This window comes from Galeopterus variegatus, unplaced genomic scaffold (genome assembly GCF_000696425.1).
Source record: "Galeopterus variegatus unplaced genomic scaffold, G_variegatus-3.0.2 Scaffold8454, whole genome shotgun sequence".
Classification (NCBI taxonomy): domain Eukaryota; kingdom Metazoa; phylum Chordata; class Mammalia; order Dermoptera; family Cynocephalidae; genus Galeopterus; species Galeopterus variegatus.
This window is the reverse complement of record NW_007734565.1, coordinates 6,078-25,817: the sequence shown is the minus strand read 5'-3', so window position 1 is coordinate 25,817 and position 19,740 is coordinate 6,078. Positions and strand designations below refer to the sequence as shown.

At 39.4% G+C, this 19,740-nt stretch overlaps 1 protein-coding gene and 1 pseudogene across 1 annotated transcript; both read left to right on the top strand.

Moving 5' to 3' along the window:
• The first annotated feature begins 4,671 nt into the window (after positions 1-4,671).
• Positions 4,672-5,208, top strand: LOC103608476 (annotated as a pseudogene).
• Positions 5,209-14,808: 9,600 nt separating this feature from the next.
• CENPA (centromere protein A) lies at positions 14,809-19,147 on the top strand. The gene is made up of 3 exons (XM_008592909.1): positions 14,809-14,968; positions 16,195-16,253; positions 18,620-19,147. The coding sequence occupies exons 1-3, from the start codon at positions 14,809-14,811 to the stop codon at positions 19,103-19,105; spliced, it is 705 nt and encodes a 234-aa protein (XP_008591131.1). The 3' UTR covers positions 19,106-19,147.
• The last annotated feature ends 593 nt before the right edge of the window (positions 19,148-19,740 follow it).

Here is a 19,740-nt window from a genome sequence, read left to right as displayed (position 1 = left end):
TCTCATCATGGCTTCTCCCACCTTCATGAACTCTGTAGGTCTCTGGCTCCTCTTCTCCTGATCTCTAGCAGCCCAGCCTGGCTGTTGTTACATTTTTATAGTGGTAAATTGGTTGATTTGTGGGAGAGAGTGATGCTGGGGACCATCTATTCTGCCATCTTCGCTGGAACTCTACTTTCTATCTGTATGGATTAGCCTAGTCTGGACACTTCACGTCGATGAAATCACATAACACATGGAATTTTGTGCCTGGCTTTTTTCACATAGCATGTTTCAGGTTCATTCCTGATGCAACATATCTCATGCTTAATGCTTTTTATTGTGAAATAATATTCCATTATATGTATATACTATACCTTGTTTGTCCATTCATCACTTAATGGAGATTTGTGTGGTTTTGACTTGACTTTTACAAATAATGCTGATCTGACCATTCATGCCATCTATGTACAAACTTCTGGGTGGATATATGTTTTTAGTTCTCACAGGTATGTATCCAGAAGTGGAATTGCTGGGCCACATGATAACTTTGCATTTCACATTTTCAAAAACTGCCAAATTGTTTCCTAATATCTATACCATTTTACAATCCAACCAGCAACATATGAGGGTTCTGATATCTCCATATCTTTGCTAGCACTTGCTATTGTCTTATTGATTACAGCCATCCTAATGTATCTGAAGTATTATCTCACTGTGGTTTTGATTTTCATTTTCTTAATAACCTATGATGATGAATATCTTTTTAGGTGTGTATTAGACTTTTGTATATCCCACACAGAAATGTTTATTTGAATCCTCTGACCATTTTTTCTTTCTTTCTTTCTCTCTATTCTTTTTTTTTTTTTTTTTTTTCCTTTTTGGCAGCTGGCTGGTATGGGAGTCCTAATCCTTGACATTGGTGTTATAACACCACTTTCTAACCAACTGAGCTAACTGGCCAGTTCTTCCTCTGACCATTTTTTAATTGGGCTAATTGTCTTTTTGATTGCTGAGTTGCAAGAGTTCTTCATATATTTTTATGCAGATATATGACTTGAAAACACTTTTGCCATTCTGTGTGTTGTCTTTTCACTTTCTTGATGATGTCCTTTAAAGCACAACAGTTTTTAATTTTTTCCCCGCCCCCAGTTTTTAATTTTGATAACATACAGTTTACTATTTTTTCTATGGTTGCTTGTGTTTTCAGTATCTTATCTAGGAGACCATCACCGAATCCAGCATCTCAAAGATTTATTACAGTATTTTAAGAGTGCTATAGTTTTAACTTCTACATTTAGTTCTATGATCCATTTGGAGTTAAGTTTTGTGTGTGGTGTGAGAAAGGGGCTCGACTTCATTTTTTTACATGTGGCTATCCAGTTTCTCAGCACAATTTATTGAAGAAATTATTCTTCCCCCATTAAGTTGTCATAAAACACTTGTGAAAATTAATTCATCATAGATGTATAAGTTTATTTATTTATTTATTTTGTCTTTTTCCGTGTCCGGCAACGGATCGCAACCCTCAGTGTCGCCCCCGCACCGGACGGGGACCGGCAACGGGATCGCAACCCTCAGCGTTGCTCCCGCGCCTCGCTCAGCCAGTGAGCGGGAACCGGTCTGCATGTGGGATCCGAACCCTCGGCGGGAGCACCGCCACACTTCCCAAGCAGCGCACTGTAGCAGTGCGCCACTGGGCCGGCCCATAAGTTTATATTTTGACTCTCAATTTTATTCCACTGATCTGTGTGTAGATACTTAAGCCAGGACCATAGTCTCTTTTTTTAATTTAATTTTTATTTTTTATTGACAAATAGCAATTGTGTATATTTGTGGGGTACAATGTGATGAGTCCATGCACATATACATTGTGGAATAAGCAAATCAGGCAAATTCACATATTCATCACTTCACATACTTATTACTTTGTGGTAGAAACACTTAAAATCCATTCTTTTAGTAATTTTCAAATATACATTATTATTTAATATATATTATTTATATATAGTCACCTTTCTGTGCAATAGATCACCATACTCATTTCTCCTAACTGAAACTTTGTACCTACTGACCAACATTTCCCCCTTCCCTGCCCGCCTCCCCCAACCTCTACTAGCCCTCATTCTACTCTCTACATCCATGAGTTTGGCTTTTTTGTTTGTCTGAGAATAACATGATGCAGTGGAGTCATGAACTACTTTGACTGTTATAGGCCAATGAGAAAAAAAAAAACACAAGAAGCAAATGTAATACATGAATGATGGGTTCAATCCAAGTGGAGGTTTAATATATAAATGAGTGGAAGTTTTACAATAGTGCAAAGACTGAGTCAACACACATTAGGGCAAATGCTATAAAAGGCATGTTGTCATAAATAGGCAGATGTGTTACATAAATTTCATCATTATACACAGAACTATTATGTGTACTAGTAGATATGCAATAAAGAAATTTCTTAAGACAGTGATTTTTATTCATTAGTATTGTATTGGTGGATATGCTATTAAATTGAATGCTTTATTAAAGTAATGGATTGGTGGGTTTTTTTAAATCTAGTTCATTGCTTTCTTTCAGCAAAACAACACCCTCTGTTTCATTACATACATGTTAGTAAGTTGATTTTTAGTTTTTTTGTTTTCTTTTTATTTAATTTTTAAGTTTTTAAAAAATTGTTATTCGTGTAGTTTTAAAAAGCTGATGAATCAGAGGTCTATAAACTATCATATGTTGTGTATATTTAAGCAGCATTTAAATAAAGATAGTTTAAGTCATCATTAAAGATCCAAGTAAGAAACAATGGTATATAAGATAAGATTCTAGAATGGGAGACAGAATCCATGCCCTGCAGCCCTGGATTTTGTTAGGTTGAACCAAATGAAATTGCCAAATGATCTTTCTTTAATTTTACCTGTAAAAATTGCAATAATACATAATAGGTATGTCACCTTGAATAAGAAACTTAACCTCTTTGAGTCTACCCTTTCCCATCTATAAAATAGAGAAAAATAGTTCTGATCTACCTTACAACATAGTTGTTTATATAATAGAACATGATTTCTTCTACATATCTAGCAGGTCAAATCATTTTTTCTTTAAGGGTTATCTTCCAAAGAATCTGGATCTTTTATAATCAGACAATTGCTGCATTTCCTCTGGATGAGTAGAGGTGTCCTGATACCCCCCACCACTAAGCAAGAGGGGAGAGGAAAACTAGCTGAAAGAAAGAATTTTCCCAAGAAGAGTGAAGATTTCAGCTCCTCCCCACTGAAAAAGTCTCCTACATGGAAAGGCCATAAATATCCAAGCCACTTTTGTCAAAATCCATACACTATTTTGTGTCAGAGTGAATCTCACATTTGCACTGTCATATCGACCAGACCAAAATTAATTTTTAATAGCAATGACTGTTAACTTATCTATTTGTGGGATATTAATTTGAACAAAAAGAAGATCATCAGTCTATGTTCAATAGAAAACCAAAATGGATAGATAAATAAAAAACCATCAGATAAGATTCCTAAAGAATGGATAAAAGCTATAAGAATTTGGGCCGGCCCGGTGGCGCACTGCTACAGTGCGCCACTTGGGAGCGCAGTGGCGCTCCCGCCGAGGGTTCGGATCCCACATACAGACCGGCCGCTCACTGGCTGAGCGAGGTGCGGGAGCAACACTGAGGGTTGCGATCCCGTTGCCGGTCCCGGTCCGGTACGGGCACGACACTGAGGGTTGCAATCCGTTGCCGGTCACGAAAAAAAAGACAAAAAGGAAAAAAAAAAAAAAGCTATAAGAATTTGAGGCAAAAAAAAAATATCTATATATATATGTGTAAATATAAAGGATCTATACATAAATACATGGACACATACGCTAAAGGTATATAGCCTTTGATTTTACAGCAGACATAGAGACAAAAAAAATTTTGCAGACACTCTATGGAAGGAAAAGTAAGGGTTATCTTAAAGATAATAAAGAATTGCCACATGAGGTTAACCAGTCATTTCTGAACAGCATCAGTATGCATTTATATTAGTGGCCAGGGTGACACCAGATTTAATCTAAAATCCCAGGTATGAAGATAATAATAATAATGTCTCAAGTACCACCCTCAGGCAGCTATGAGAATTAGGTACTATGACATGAGGAGTTTTACAAGGGAGTACTATAGACATGAATCATATATACCACAAGAAGATCACTACTGTTTGTGATGTTACCAATTTTATTTATATACGGGAAAGGGGAGGGAGTAGAAGAGAGAACACAGTATATTTAATTTCTAAAATTCAAGTCCTTTTATAAGTTTTCTGCATTTGATTCTGGGTAAAACCTGAATTGTAGGAGTGAGATTTTCAGTTTTCCCAGAAACTCCAGTGAACACACTTTCTTTTCCCAAGATGCCTGACTGAAGAGGCACTAGTGCCTTCTCCACCCCTCCTACAAATGCACAGAAAGAAACCAAAATGACAAAGATATTTATTTTGACTGAAACAACTGAGGAAATATACTGCAGAGGACCAGGAGAGTGACAAGATCCTTGTGAAGTGTGGAAGGATGGTTCAACATACACAAATCAATAAAAGTGGTGCATCACATCAACAAAATCAAGGACGAAAACCATATGATCATCTCAATAGATGCAGAAAAAGTATTTGGCCTCTTTCCGGACCTGGCCAAGCAGGAGGCGCCATCATGGGAGTCGACATCCACCACAACAAGGATCAAAAATTTTGGTGCAAGGAGCCCAAGAGCCAGGACATCTATCTAAGGCTGTTGGTCAAGCTGTACAGGTTTCCGGCCAGACGAACCAACTCCACCTTCAACCAAGTTGTGCTGAAGAGGTTGTTTATGAGTCACACCAACCAGCCTCCTCTGTCCCTTTCCTGGATGATCCAGAATATGGAGCTTCCTGGCTGGGAACACAAAATGGCTGTGGTTGTGGGGACCATAACAGATGTACGGGTTCAAGAGGTGCCCAAAGTAAAGGTGTGTGCACTACATGTGACCAGCCAGGCCCGCAGCTGCATCCTCAAGGCTGGGGGCAAAATCCTCACCTTTGACCAGCTGGCTCTGGACTTCCCCAAGGGCTGTGGCACTGTCTTGCTCTCTGGACCTCACAAGGGGCAAGAGGTGTACCAGCATTTTGGCCAGGCCCCAGAAACCCCACACAGCCACACCAAACCCTACATACATTCGAAGGGACAGAAGTTCGAGCATGCCAGAGGCTGATGGGCCAGCCATGGCTACAAAAACTAACCCTGGATCCTGTCCTGTTATTAAAAAGATTTTGGATGCTGAAAAAAAAAAAAAGCATTTGACAAATTTCAACATCCATTCATGATAAAGACTGTCAACAAATTAGGTATGGAAGGAAAGTATCTCAACACAATAAAAGCCCTATATGACAAGCCCACCACGAATATCATCCTGAATGGGGAAAAGCTCAGAGCTTGTCCTTTAAGAACAGGAACAACACAAGGTGCCCACTCTCAACACTCCTATTGGAAGTACTAGCCAGAGAAATCAGGCAAGAGAAGGAAATAAAGGGCATCCAAACTGGGAAAGATGAAGTCAAACTGTCCTTGTTTGCAGATGACATGATCCTGTATATAGAAAAACCTAAAAACTACCAAAAACTCCTAGAGCTGATAAACACATTCAGTAAAGTTCATGGTACAAAATCAATACACAAAAATCAGTAGCATTTTTATACACCAGCAACAAACCAGAAGAAAAAGAAATCAAGAAAGCAAGCCCATTTACAATAGCTACCAAAAGAATAAAACATGTAGGAATAAACTAAACCAAGGAGGTGAAAGATCTTTACAATGAGAACTGCAAAACACTGCTGAAAGAAAGTAAAAAGGACACCAAAAGATGGAAAGACATTCCATGCTAATGGATTAGAAGAATTAATATCGTGAAAATGTCCATGCTACCCAAAATGATCTACAGATTCAATGCAATCCCCGTCAAAACATCAATGACATTTTTCACAGAAAAAAAAAATCCTAACATTCATATGGAACAACAAAAAACCCTGTATAGCCAAAGCAACCTTGAGCAAAAATAAATAAATAAATAAAGTCAGAGGCATTACACCATCTGAGTTCAAATTATACTACAAAGTTATAGTAACCAAAACAGCATGGTACTGGTATAAAATCAGAGATATGGACCAGTGGAACAGAATAGAGAATGCAGAAATCAACCCACATACTTAACAGCCAACTTACCTTTGATGAAGCATACATTGGGGAAAGGACAGCATCTTCAATAAATGGTGCTAGGAAAACTGGATATCCACACATCGAAGAATAAAACTAGACTCATACCTCTTGCCATATACCAAAATCAACTCAAAATGAATTAAAGACTTAAATATAAGACCTGAAACTATAAAACTCATAGAAGAAAACATAGGGAAAACACTTCAGGATTTTAGGAGGACTGGGCAAAGACTTTATGAATAAGACATCAAAAGCACAGGCAACAACAACAAAATCAACAAATGGGATTATATCAAACTAAAAGCTTCTGCACAGCAAAGGAAACAATCAACAGAGTGAAAAGACAACCTACAGAATGGGAGAAAGTATTTGCAAACTATACATCTGACAATGGATTAATATTCAGAACACAAAAGGAACTCAAACAACAGTAGAAAAATAAATAAAAAATGAAGGAGCCAAACAGACATTTCTCTAAAGAAGACATACAAATGGCCAGCAAGTATATGAGAAAATTACCAATGTCACTAATCATCAGGGAAATGCAAATCAAAACCACAGTGAGATATCATCTCACCCCAGTCAGACTGGCTATTATCAAATAGACAGAGAATAACAAATGCTGGTGAGGATGTGGGGAAAGGGAACTCTTCTACACTGTTGGTGGAACTGTAAATTAGTGCATCTGTTATGGAAAACAGTATGGAGGTTTCTCACACAACTATGAGTAGAACTACCATACAATCCAGCAACCCCACTGCTGGGTATATACCCATAGGAACAGAAATCATCATGTTGAAGGAATACCTACACCCCCATGTTTATTGCAGCTCTATTTGCAATAGCCAAGACATGGAACCAACCTAAATGTTGATTGACAGATGACTATATAAGTGAAATGTGGTATATATACACAATGGAATACTACTCAGTCATAAAAAAGGATGAAATTCTGCCATTCACAGTAACATAGGTGAGCTTAGAGAAAATTATGTTAAGTGAAATAAGCCAGGCACAGAAAGAGAAATACCACATGTCCTCACTTATAAGTGGGGGCAGAAGGAAGGAAGGAAGGAAGGAAGGAAGGAAGGAAGGAAGGAAGGAAGGAAACAATCACAAATAATTCATTAAACTTTCAGAAGGAGAGAACAAAACTGTGGGTACTAGAAGTGGGAAGTGAGAGGGGGAGGGAGTTTAGTGAGAAATTGGTTAATGGATACTGCTGTGGATTGAATTGTGTCCCCCAAGGCACATGTATTGGAGGCTTGGTCCCCACTGTGACAGTGTTAAGAGGGTGGGAAGTCCTATTGTGGTGGTTGAAAGATGGGGCCTTGGAGAGGTGATTAGATTGTGAGGACCAGGCCCTAGTAAATGAATTAATAAGTTGAAGTTTAATGGTGGGCATGGGCGAGGTTCTGAGGGCATTAAACAGAGAGTGCATGAAGAGCTCTCTCTCTGCTCCACCATTCTTCCATGGGAGACCCCTGCATCACTGTTACCACTAACAAGGCCTTCACCAGATGTGTTCCCTGGACTTTGGACTTCTCAGCTTCCAAAACTGTAAGCAATAATATTGTTTCTTTATAAATTACACAGTTCGAGGTATTTTGTTATAAGCAACAGAAATGGAGTAATACAGACACAAAGAATGATTATGTTTTATAATGATGCATATGCTAACTATCCTGATTTGAACATCACATAATGTACACAGATATTGATATTCAACTCTTTATCCCACAAATATGTATAATCAATTATGTTTCAGTAATTTAAAAATGGATTGTAAATTCCAAAATAAGCATGTGGGCACACACACCCCCTGCCCCCCACTACTTTTAATCCTTAAACAAATGCTTCTTTATTTTGTCTATTCAAACACATCTGAATTTTTTTTAAGTATTCTCTTATCATTTTTCATTCTGTTATTATCTTTAACAAATGTATACACTAAAAGTAGAAATGAAGTTTCCTTGTGCCACAGGGACTTACAAGAGGGGAGGAAAGAGACAGGGCTATGCACAGCTTGTGATGGTTGTGACAGGTTAGATCCATGTAATCATGCTTAAGTGGTTTAGGCAGCTTCTGCTTCAGCTGACTTTCTTTCTTTTTCAATTTACCCAGAATTCTGCCATAAATTCATTATCTCTTCACTAATCCGATGCAATCCCAAGGCATTTTTAACCTTTTTGGAACTTCTCTGGTGTACATCTGGTGTTAACAGAAAATACAGAACAGAGACAGCTAAAGGTCTTGCCTCATCTGCACCTTTGCAAGGTGACTCAGCTTCTCATGCCCACAAACAGCATCTGCATCTCATAGGCTAACAAGGCAATAAACATGGGAGTGCAGGTATCCCTTCAACGTGATGATTTCCATTCCTTTGGGTATGTACCCAGCAGTGGGATTGCTGGATTGTATGGTAGTTCTACATTAGTAGTCAACAGGTAAAGCTTCCACCTCATTCTGAACCACTGACTTATCCATGGGTTAGGCCTTAGTCACCCTCCTTCTCTTTCCCTTCCTTTTCTCTTACCCACATCTCAATTTGTACCCAAACGTGATGTTCCATTAATAATTAATACTCTTAAAGTGTTGGGGATACCACATATGAAGATGAAGGGTTTGCCTTCTTTCTCATGTAATGGTTTTAGCAGAATCTATATGTTAGCACACTAAGCCTTGCTTATAAAGAAAAATTCTAACAAATAGATCATGAAAAATATGAGGGTGTAGAGTGGATTAGAATTTAGAAAAATTTCAAAGGAGCTCTTGGTGATAGTCTCATGGTATTTCTTCTTACCATACACACCTAATTTGACATTAGAGAAAAGACAGAAGCCCTGGGAACTATCTCAGGATATCCTATCCCCAAATGGGAGAGTATTTTGTTTTCGATCAGTCCTCAAGTGTCAATTTAAGAGGGGCCTTGATTGACGTTAAGATTTCCAAGATTAAACTTCTTTTCTGGCCCATTTTATTCGGCTGTATCCTTACATTTTCTACCTTTGCCAGGTTGTAAAGTTTTAAAGGCCAGGGACTATGACACTGAGCACATATTCATTGAATATTTCAGGGATAGGATGGAATCATGCCATCCCTAACTCAGCCTCCTGGCTCACTATGTCCTCCACTGCTCTGGAATGTGATTACCCTACTGAAGTGTCATGGTGATGCTGATCCCCACAAAAAGGAAACAATCTCTCAGGAGAAACCAGGAAGTCTTTTTCTAGTCAACACACAGAAGACAAGGTGATGATTCATACAATCCCAATGAGGTAATCACTGGACAATAGGATTTAAAAGTCAAGCAGGAATTATGAGTCGTGAGAGTCATGTGTTAAGTTTGAATATTCAGGTTGTTTTGCTTCTCAGGTAAATAATAGGCAACATACCTACAAATAGACAAAAACAAAAGGCCCTGATTATTTGATTTTCTCACTTAAATACTCTTTATGAACAAATATATTTTCGTCTTATGACCATGGAAAAAAATGAAATGAATTATATACATTTTCTTCCATTTCATAAATTTTTTGTGTGCATACCTAGGAGTTATATTTATTTCTAAGTTAAACATTCACTCAAATAAAATGTCCTAAATCATTGTGAATAGCCACTGGAAGTGAGGACTCTCCCACAGGAAAAGCCTCTCCTAACATAATCCTCATGACAGGTACTCTTGAGATAACATTAATTCTACTGTATCTTAAGCAATATAACTGAAAAAGTGTCATCACAATATTAAAAGAGCCACATACTAGCAAAAAAAAAAAAAAAGCTTAGAACCTTATTAATATGCCACTATGATTGATAAGCAATCTTTTCCTGGCCTTTAGTAAGAAAGAAATAAGTCACTTCTCCTTTCAACTTCTTTGTATAGACATTAGCACAGCAAAGCGTTCCCTACCAGCTAATGTCCTTAGCAATTTTGGCTTTCCACAAAGTGTCTTCCGCACAGTGAGTGTCCAGGATATATCTGATTCTTGAATTGGTGAAAGAATGAATGCATTTCTCAACTTTGACATGCTGGGCTTATGGTTGGCCTTCTATATAAACTTCTTGAATGGTTTTGACACTATCTTTAATACTTCTGTCAGAAGCAGTTTCTTCTCATGTCTTCTACTGACCTTGAAAGTTGCCAAATAAACAGTACTTGGATACACATTGCTCCAAGCATGACCCTGGTTAGATTACTGTGTTGTACTCTGGTCATTTTATTCAAACCTTCCTGCTCTGTAATGATCTGTGTAGAATAAGATAGAGCATAAAATATAATTCCTTCCCCCATAGTTAACAGCTGTAACATCTTTAGCAATTTTAATCCAGTCGTCACAGAGGGCCTGATTGATGTGTTGTAAACAGAAACTTAGAAATCATGACTCACCAGCACAATTAGGCTATACATATTCTGTTGTAAGTTAACCTGTTCAGTACTATAATCACTCATTAGGTGTGTCTCCTTGAGCATAAACAATAATGAAAGCTGCCTGTATAACAGTTTCTTAAATTTTACTATTTATATAACTAAACACTGTATACAATCATCTTAATCTTGCTATCTCTGTAAACTTTTTTTAAAAAAGTATTTTTCAATCTAGAAGTATAAAGTTTCTTAAAGTACACTCTGATAATAACTTCTACAAGAATGAATGGCATAACTTGGCATCTTGTACGTAATGAATGGACTTTGCAAGTCTGAAGCAAGTATTGTCAAATAGAATATTCATTCCAGTCTCTTACCCACTCCCTTCAAAGAAAAAAAGCAAAACTAAACTGAACTAAATCTTGTGGTCGTCTTTTTCTCATAAAAGCATAGGGAGATCATAGAGTATGACCCTCTTTTCCTTTCCTGCTCTCCAATTCCAGCTCTCCTGGGTACTGTTCATCCACCACCACCGCCATGTGGCCTACAGATCCACATCAAGTTGCTCCATTTAGAAAGCCAGTTCAGGAATGTTGGGAAAATATAGAAAAAATGGTCAGGGCCCCTCAGATGTTCAGAATCTTGCCCAGCATCTGATGTAAATATGCACATGTGCACAGGTGTTCCTTGCTATTGTCTAATGTGACTGTGCGTGTGCACCTGGGTGTTTTGGATTATGGACTTGAGTATAAAGGACTAATGGCGCAGATGCACGAAGCTTCTGAAGACCCTCCGGGAAGCCACTAGGTCAGCTGCTACTAGCTCTGAATAAAACCTATTATTTCTTCACCCAGGACTCCCAGGACCTTTTCCTATTACCTAGCTTGTAGACCTGTGTGTGGAGGGTCTGTGACCCAGTCTGGACAACAGGCTCGAGAGGTCTGTGAACCCTAGCCCTAGCCCGACAAGGCAAATGGCAGAGAGGTGTGTCAATTAAAATATCAAAATCTCTTTCAAGGGTAAGTGAAAAATAAGCATAAGAATTACTTGGGATTTTATTATTTTATTCAGTTCTTCAGTGAGAACTCTGAAGATCAGCTTAATCTAAAAAAGGAAGAAAAGCAAGAAAATTGCCTCTGGACTTTTCTGCAGAGGAGCAAAGCAACAGTGAAAGGCTGGGCCTCTTTTGTAGCCTTGCTGTTCAGGAGACCACATACTCTCTTGTGAGCTCCCTCATTTGTCCTAACTGTTCAGGCAGGCCGCATGGTAAAGCTGGACCAGGGCAAATCACCCAAACCAGGAAACTGCTTGGGGTGGAAATGTTGAAAAAACATCAGCAAAGGGGAGTGAGATGAGGGAGGGGCGGAGAACCAGGGTCACACATCAGGCACATCACGTAGGACAATCATGAATAGGACAAAGTTTCTCAGTTTTGTACTATTAACATTTTGGACAGAATAATTTCTTATTTGGGGGGGCTATCCTGAGCATTGAAGGTTTAGCAGCATCGCTGGTTTCTATGAACTAGATGCTAGTTGCAACCCCCGCCTATGCCCTCCCCCCACCACCACCCTGGAGTTGTGACAATTAAAACTATCTCCAGATGTTGCCAAATGTCTCCGCTTGGCAGGGTGGGGGGTGTGGTGTGCAAAATTGCCCTGGTTAAGAACCTCTTAAGTAGGATGAAAGTTCACCAGTCAAAGGTCATGGGATCATGGATCCTTGAGAGATACCCAGAGCCCAAGAAGGAGTCTGTGTGTGGAAGACTAATTTAGGCAAGAATTCTTCTCAAGGAAAGCGGTGGCTTCCTCCCTGGACCTCCTCACTCTCTCTTCTTTTCTTCCCTTTTCCCTTCTCCTCCTCCTCCTCCTTTTCCTCCTCCTTCTTCTGCTTTCTCTCTCTCCCTCTCCCTCTCCCCCTCCATTACCACCCTCTCTCTCACATTGAGGATGCAACTTTGGCCTGCGGAGAGCAGCCCTCTAAGACAGTCTTTGCAATCTCTGCTTGAGCAATTTTCTATACCGTCAAAAGGACACCAGCCAAAATTCTCTGACCTTCTGGATAGGAAGTTGCAGAGAAGCATGGAAGATCCCCTTCCTCCTGAACTGAGTAAATGTGCATTCAACAATGTGGAGAGGAACATTTAAGAAGAGCTCAGCTTAACAGTGGTGTATCTGAAGCCTCCTCTACTTCCAGAATATAATTAGCTTGTCCTGAATGTCCATTTTGAGAATTTGTTAATCACAAAAACATCTTTCTTTTGTACTACACTATTGTGAGATGATGATCCTCAAATCTTTACTTTAGGAAAGTGAGTTTGAGCACCAAAAACCTTGGTGGTGGTTACAAACCTTAGCATGCATAAGTACTGTCTTACAGTGCTTGTTAAAAATGCAGTTTCCTGGTACTGCTGGTGATTCGGATTCAGTAAGTCTGGGTAAACCCAGGAATTTGCATTTTTAACCAGCTACCCATGTGATTTTGATCCTCAGATAATCCCTTTTGAAATGCTAGTTTATAAAGTAGATGAAATGTAAGGATGTGCTGAGACTAGTTAGAAATGTATGATTTGCCAGAGAGGCCAGAATGCAATTTGCTTCAATGAATGCAAGATTTAAAAATTGGTTCATGGGGAAGCTCTGAAAATAATAGGACAGGGTCCCAGGGCTATAGAAATGTCCCTGGATTTGGTCTAAGAGAAGTCAATTGGCAGGTACATGAGCCCTTGTTTGATGCAACTGTGGGTGGAGGTATGAAAGATTAGTGAAGGGGAGGGATTCCTCACGTGTATAAATCACCATGTGAGGAAAGTGGGTAATTGCTTGGCGTTTAGGTAATTATGCATGCAAATTAGAAGAGCATATATATGAGCCAAACAAAACAAAGATAATTATTAGCACATTCTAGAGCCACCATGCCAGTCACACCACCATGTTCAGCTGCCCAGATGTAAGTACCAGCAATGACACGGTTTAATGCTCTGATGGTCATTTATTTAAGCAAGAATGTTTTACTTGGAGGGTATTTTGTATATTGAATGAGGAAAAATTATGGCATATTCTTTTCCAGTTGACTTTATATTCTCCCTTCACTGAAAACCATAAGACATGCAATAAATATAAGCCTAAGTAAGTTTAAAAAATTAATTCTTATTCTCAGTGTTAATAGTGAGTATTGTGCAATTCTAGAATTCTTCCTTCTATCTTTCACTTCTTTCAGTTCTTCAAGGCATGTGAGTGATAAGCAAATGTTAAAGGGAACAAAGAGAAATGAAGCTCTTCCTCCTTTTTTCTAACACCTTATGTAGGACAGTAATATTTTCGTTAAGAATGTTTTATATTTGTGTTCTATTGGTCTATTGTCTGAACAGCTGATGGACTTCTGTTTGCTCTCAGATTCATATTTCAAAAGATTTCCAGAAAAGAGCCTCTATTTTTAGACCTCCTAATCTCTCCTATTTCTCTTGAGCCTCAATTCAATAACTCTTAGGTGGCCCCAATGAAAAGCCCTTCACTTAGGATCTTTGTAGTTTGTGAAGGTAAGTGGAAATGCTCTCAATGGCTCAGAAACTTTAAAAATCTGTAAGTGGTATAAAAATATTGAGCCTGGAGCAGAGTGTATGAGTTTAAAAAATAATTAAGATAGTACCGTCCCTGCTTCACAGAATTTATTGTTTAGCTGGGGGGAGAGAGGTATGTAAACAAAAAGTGTCATAAAGTATTCTAGGTGCTATGATAAAGGTCTGTATGGGTAGGTGAGGCTTGAGGGAGGGTGTCCTCAGGCAGGGGTGTATCATAAGGGGAAGGGTTAGGAAAGGCTTTATACACAAAGTGAGTCTCGGAGCTGAGTCTTTGGTATGAAACTGTCTTTAAAAGGCTTAAAATCAAGGCATTTACAACTTCACGAGAGAGCCCAAATTTAAAATACATAGAAAAAAATCATTGAATAATTTGATATTAAGTTGTGTAGGCCTGATTAATAGGTGTAAAAAGCTTTTGGAAAAGTAGGGCAAGTAGGTTGGAGTAGCTACAAAGGGCTTTATAAAGGAGGTAAAGTCGAGCCAAGCCTTAGGATGGGCAAGATGTAGATAAACACAGTGGAGACTGAGGAGCATGAGGCAGGGAAAGAGTTTGAGCAAAGACAGGGCCCCTGAAGGAGAAAACCAACTGATTAGAGCAGAGAGTGCTTGCCACGGACTGGGGTAGGCACAGAGGGATGTAACAGGGTCACATCATGATCGGGCTTAAAAATCAGGAAGTTTGGGGATTTGATGAAGAAGGTGGTGGTGAGACCTCACAGATTCCTGATCAGGGAAGTCATTTGCTGAAAGCAATATTTCAGGAAAACAAGCCTAGTTTCCATTTCAAACAACAGACTGAAAAGAGTTTAGGCTGTAGGATGGGAGACCAGTGTAGAGGCTGCTGCCATCCTCCAGCAGGGAGGCGTTGAGGGCCTGCGAAGGGACAGCAGCACAGTGTTGGGGGCAAAGGGACTGCCAGTTGGTGCTTCTGATGGTGAACTATCACATTTGTATTTCTCTTCACACTTTTAATAATGATTCAGCATGATGTATGTCCACTATATGGTGGGAGTGGCAAGCAACTTTAAGCATCAGAAGAGAAGCTGAGTAGCTTTTCCAAGGACACAGCATTAGCAATGAGTAGAGCATACCCCAGAACCCTGGTTCTCTGACCCCAAATCACTCTAACACAGGGTTCCTCAGCCTCAGCACTGTCGACATTCAGGACCAGATAATTAGCAATGAGTAGAGCATACCCCAGAACCCTGGTTCTCTGACCCCAAATCACTCTAACACAGGATTCCTCAGCCTCAGCACTGTCGACATTCAGGACCAGATAATTCTTTATTGAGGGGGCCTTACCACACATTGTAGGATTTTTAACAGCATGTCTGCCTCTACCCACTAGATGCCAGTAGCATGCCACCCTCACACATGTAACAGTGAAAAATGTCTCCAGACATTGCCAAATGACCCTGGGGTTGGGGGCAAAATCACCGTCAGTTGAGAACAACTGCTGTAGTATATCACACAGTTTAATTTTTGTAAGAATAACATCTCCTCCTATGCTCTGTCTAGACGGCTGTTTCTCATGACTTTCTTGTGAAGCTCAGGCCAGAGCTGCTCAGACACTGACTCTTTTCAGGATGAGAAGAATCCAAGCAACAGGGTCACACTGCTTTGGTCACTAATTCATTTTGAAAATGATGGCTAAAATTGATCAGCAGTGAGGAAGCAATCTTTCAAGGTACTTCACCATCACACACAGTTCCATCTGGAACTTTGGGATGATTGGTTTGACACTCTTGCCCAGAAATTTTCTTTCTACCACCTGAGATCCCATCCCAATCCCAGTGATCTTGCTCTTGGGGAATGTCCCTCTTGTCCACTGACTTCATTACTGTCCCTTCCAAGTCAGTCCCATCCAACTCAGCTCCATCCAACTAAGCCTACTTCTTGAACATGTTTATTTTATGACCTCTGAAACCTTTATTAATTTTACCAAAATTTTCTGTCCATTTTCAGATCTTTTGAGTGTTCTTTCCCCTTTTAACCTAAAACTAATTTTGTCATGACTTGAATTTCCTTCTTGACCACAGGTGGTGGCAATTCTTGTGTTCCCCTCTTCCCATTGGCCCTGAGGTCTCAGGACCCTCAGGTACTGGCATTTTCTTTGGCCTCCACGTCTATTTCGAGCCCACTTTTCTAGCCATCTTTCTTTAGTATCATCTTTTCAAAAAGTCATCTCAACACTCCCATTGGCATCCCATCCTGTCATCTATAATCCAGGACACTTACTTACAGAAAAGGGGCTGGGTTCAGACCTCCTCAGGAGGAAAAGTTTCTCTCTGAGTTTTAATTTGCAATAATAATATACAGAAAATAAATACAGAAAATACAAAGAGGTCAGGTAGGGCAATGAGGGGAGGATGAATTGAAAGGAAAATAGGTTTTCTTTAATCAGCAAAAATATTCAGTCCTTCCTTCAATTAAGTGTACAAAAATAACTGCCTACCTCTAAAAATCTAAAACAGATCGACTAACATCAGAATATCTTTCCTGACCTGGACCACTAGATACATCTCAAATGTATATTTACTTCTGGATAATAGCCTGTTACGCTTCCCCAACATCTTTTCAGAATCCCAGCCATCTATTCCCTCAGATCTCTGAAATCTGTACTTGCTCCTCCTAAAAACAGCCTTTCTTTCCTCCAGGTCAATCCAAAAGAAATCTTGCTCCTTATGGTTATTATGTAGTATCAGGAAGTGCTCTCCACACACAGGTGGAGATGTTTATCTGTTCCAGCATCCACAGTCATGTAAACGGGCTATAAATCAGAACAGAGTGGTCATGTCTTGCATGTGCTTACAGCTCCTTTGGCTTAATACTGTCCTGTTTCACATTTTGAGAAAACTGAATTAATAATGGCATTATGCTTAATGCACTGAGTTTATGTTTGGACTGCTCCCTAGACAACTGGGGTGAGGTTGGGGCAGTTTACAATTCTATCAACATGGACAAAAATAGTGAAATATGATTTAAAAGTTATTTTTATTGAGGTGAAGTTAACATAACATAAAATTTACCATTTTAAAGTGAACGATTCAGTGGCATTTAGTACATTCACAGTGTTGTGCAACCACCACCTCCATCTAGTTCCAAAACATTTTCAGCACCAAAAGGAAACCCTATGCCCATTGAAATATTTTAAATCAACCTGGTAAATTATATATGATTTACACAGTATTTGCTGTAGGTGTTGGGTTTCTAGTTTCTTTTCTCATCCTACTGACCCCTTATAACCCACTTTATGTTAAAGACAGTTTTAGTGAAGTGGGAGTACAAGAAGGACAGCAAGTTACACTCTGGAAAATTGCTGGATAACAGAATTCTATGTAGAACACACTCTTCAAAAAGAGAGGTGTAGGAGATGGGGGCAAATAACTGCATAAAATGATCAAGGATGGAATTTGGAGGAAACCAAACTGAAAAGAGAAGCTAGAATAGAGAGGTAAAGAACAGCCCTAGAACAGTGCCTGGCACGTGCAGGTGCAAAATAAATATTTGTTGAATTATTGAATGAATAAAAATAATCCTAAGTGAATTAATGAAAATAACCCAGAGTGAATGAATGGATGGCTGCATTGGAAGTGGATCAGGATGAAGGAGCAGTGTTTCAAGGGGGCAATTTAATATAGGATGAGGGGAAGCACATTGGTTGCAGTTAGACCAGCCTTAAAAACAAATAGGGAAGAGATAGAATCTATCATTTCATATTCAAATATTTACAGTGTGGGGAGGGAGATTAAAGTTTCCACCACCTTTGCTATTTATCATGTTAAATACTTGAGCTTATGAGAATTCAACTTTGAGGGAAAAAATACTTACTGAATTCCCAAATTTAAGGTTTTAACAAAAAGGCCGGAAGTAGAAGAGCATCTGTTATTATAGAAATTGTTGTTTACTAGCTTGGATTGCACCTACTGTGGTTGTAAATTTATGTGACCATTTCTTAGTCAGTCTTGAGGATACTATTTCTTGAGGATACTATTCCTAGTTTGTATTTCTTTATATGTTAAGCATATTTTCTCCCCTATGACTATTAGTTGAAGTATGCTATTAATTTAAAAGTTTGGCTACCTAGTCCGTCCCTTGACCAGAAGAACTTCTAGTATGATACTTACCATCATGTGACTATTGGTATTATAACAGTTAATTAAAGCACTGGCATATTTTGATCTACACAGTAATTAGTTTAATAGGAGTTAGCAAGACGGGGAAGTTATTCTATTCCAAGACAGTAAACATTTCTGCTCAATTAATACTTAAGTTAGACATTCTAGCCTCAGAGCAACAAGCATATATGGCATATTTTTACCTCCAGCAGGAATATTCTATACCTGCAGGAAGCCCTTCTAGTGTAGACAATTCTTGCTGATCCAGGGGCCCAGCTACAGGACTTAGCATGCTTCTCCAGGCACAGCAACAACTTTCTGTGTTCTTTCAACTGCTCATATTTAGAAGTTTACATATCAGGAAGTCCGAGAAGGAGCTGTGGGGCCGGGCTCCGGGACCCTCCGCGGCCTGCCATGGGCCCGCCGCCGCCGGAAACGCAAGCCCGAAACCCCGAAGAGGCGCAACGCGAGCCCGACCCCCGGCCCCTCACGGCGGGGTCCCTCCTTAGGCACTTCCTCCCATCCATATGGTCAGCGGAGACATAAATGGTTAAAGGAGATCCGAACGCTTCAGAAGAGCACAAACCTCTTGATAAGGAGGCTACCCTTCGGCCGCCTGGCAAGAGAAATATGTTCTAAATTCACTCGTGGTGTGGACTTCAGTTGGCAAGCCCAGGCCCTGTTGGCCATACAAGAGGCAGCAGAAGCATTTCTAGTTCATCTCTTTGAGGATGACTATCTCCTCTCCTTACATGCTGGCCGAGTTACTCTTTTCCCGAAGGATGTGCAACTGGCCAGGAGGATCCGAGGCATTGAGGAAGGACTTGGCTGAGCTCCCGCACCCAGTGTCTGTCTTTCCTGCTCACCCAGAAAGGATGATGCCAGTGACTCTCTCCGCAGCCATGACTAGATCCAGTGGAGTCTGAGGTGCTGCCTGAACTTTGCTGTCCCTGCGCAGCATGTGCATGTTGCTTTTGAAATTTTTCTTTTTTTGAAGAAAGAGAAAATTACGTGGCTTTCCTCTATGGCAGAGGTAATAACAAGAGATAATCAACACAGTTCCAAAGGCTTGAAGATAATTTTTAGATAAAGAGACCATAGGTTGACTTCAGTTTGTGAATTACTTATATGACTGTTTAAGGATTTTGAAGACGTCAGATTTGTTGTGTTATAGGAGAAAAGGATATTTACTTATTATTTTAGATCTTTCTGCACTATTTACATTTTTTACCATGTGTATATTTGTACTTCTAAATATAAGTGGAAAACTAAGAGAAGACCACTTCAATCAGTTGTATGGAAGGGCCCAGCACGTCTAGCATACAAATCTCTGCCCTTCTTATCAAGTTACTGAGAGTATGTGCTTGTCAACGAATGTGTAGCTTCTCAAAAACTTAATTAGGGTCGAAATAGAAAATATTTAAGGTTTGATGTTCTGGTTTCTTCTAGTAAATTTCTATCAAAATC

What these genes read in the sequence shown, in the direction of transcription:
- CENPA (XM_008592909.1), top strand. Translation starts at nt 14,809, where the DNA reads ATGATCGGGCTTAAAAATCAGGAAGTTTGGGGATTTGATGAAGAAGGT. An exon ending in GACTGAAAAGAGTTTAGGCT is followed by an intron (nt 14,969 to 16,194) that starts GTAGGATGGGAG and finishes TCTTGACCACAG; the next exon opens with GTGGTGGCAATTCTTGTGTT. An exon ending in TGAGGTCTCAGGACCCTCAG is followed by an intron (nt 16,254 to 18,619) that starts GTACTGGCATTT and finishes GCTCATATTTAG; the next exon opens with AAGTTTACATATCAGGAAGT.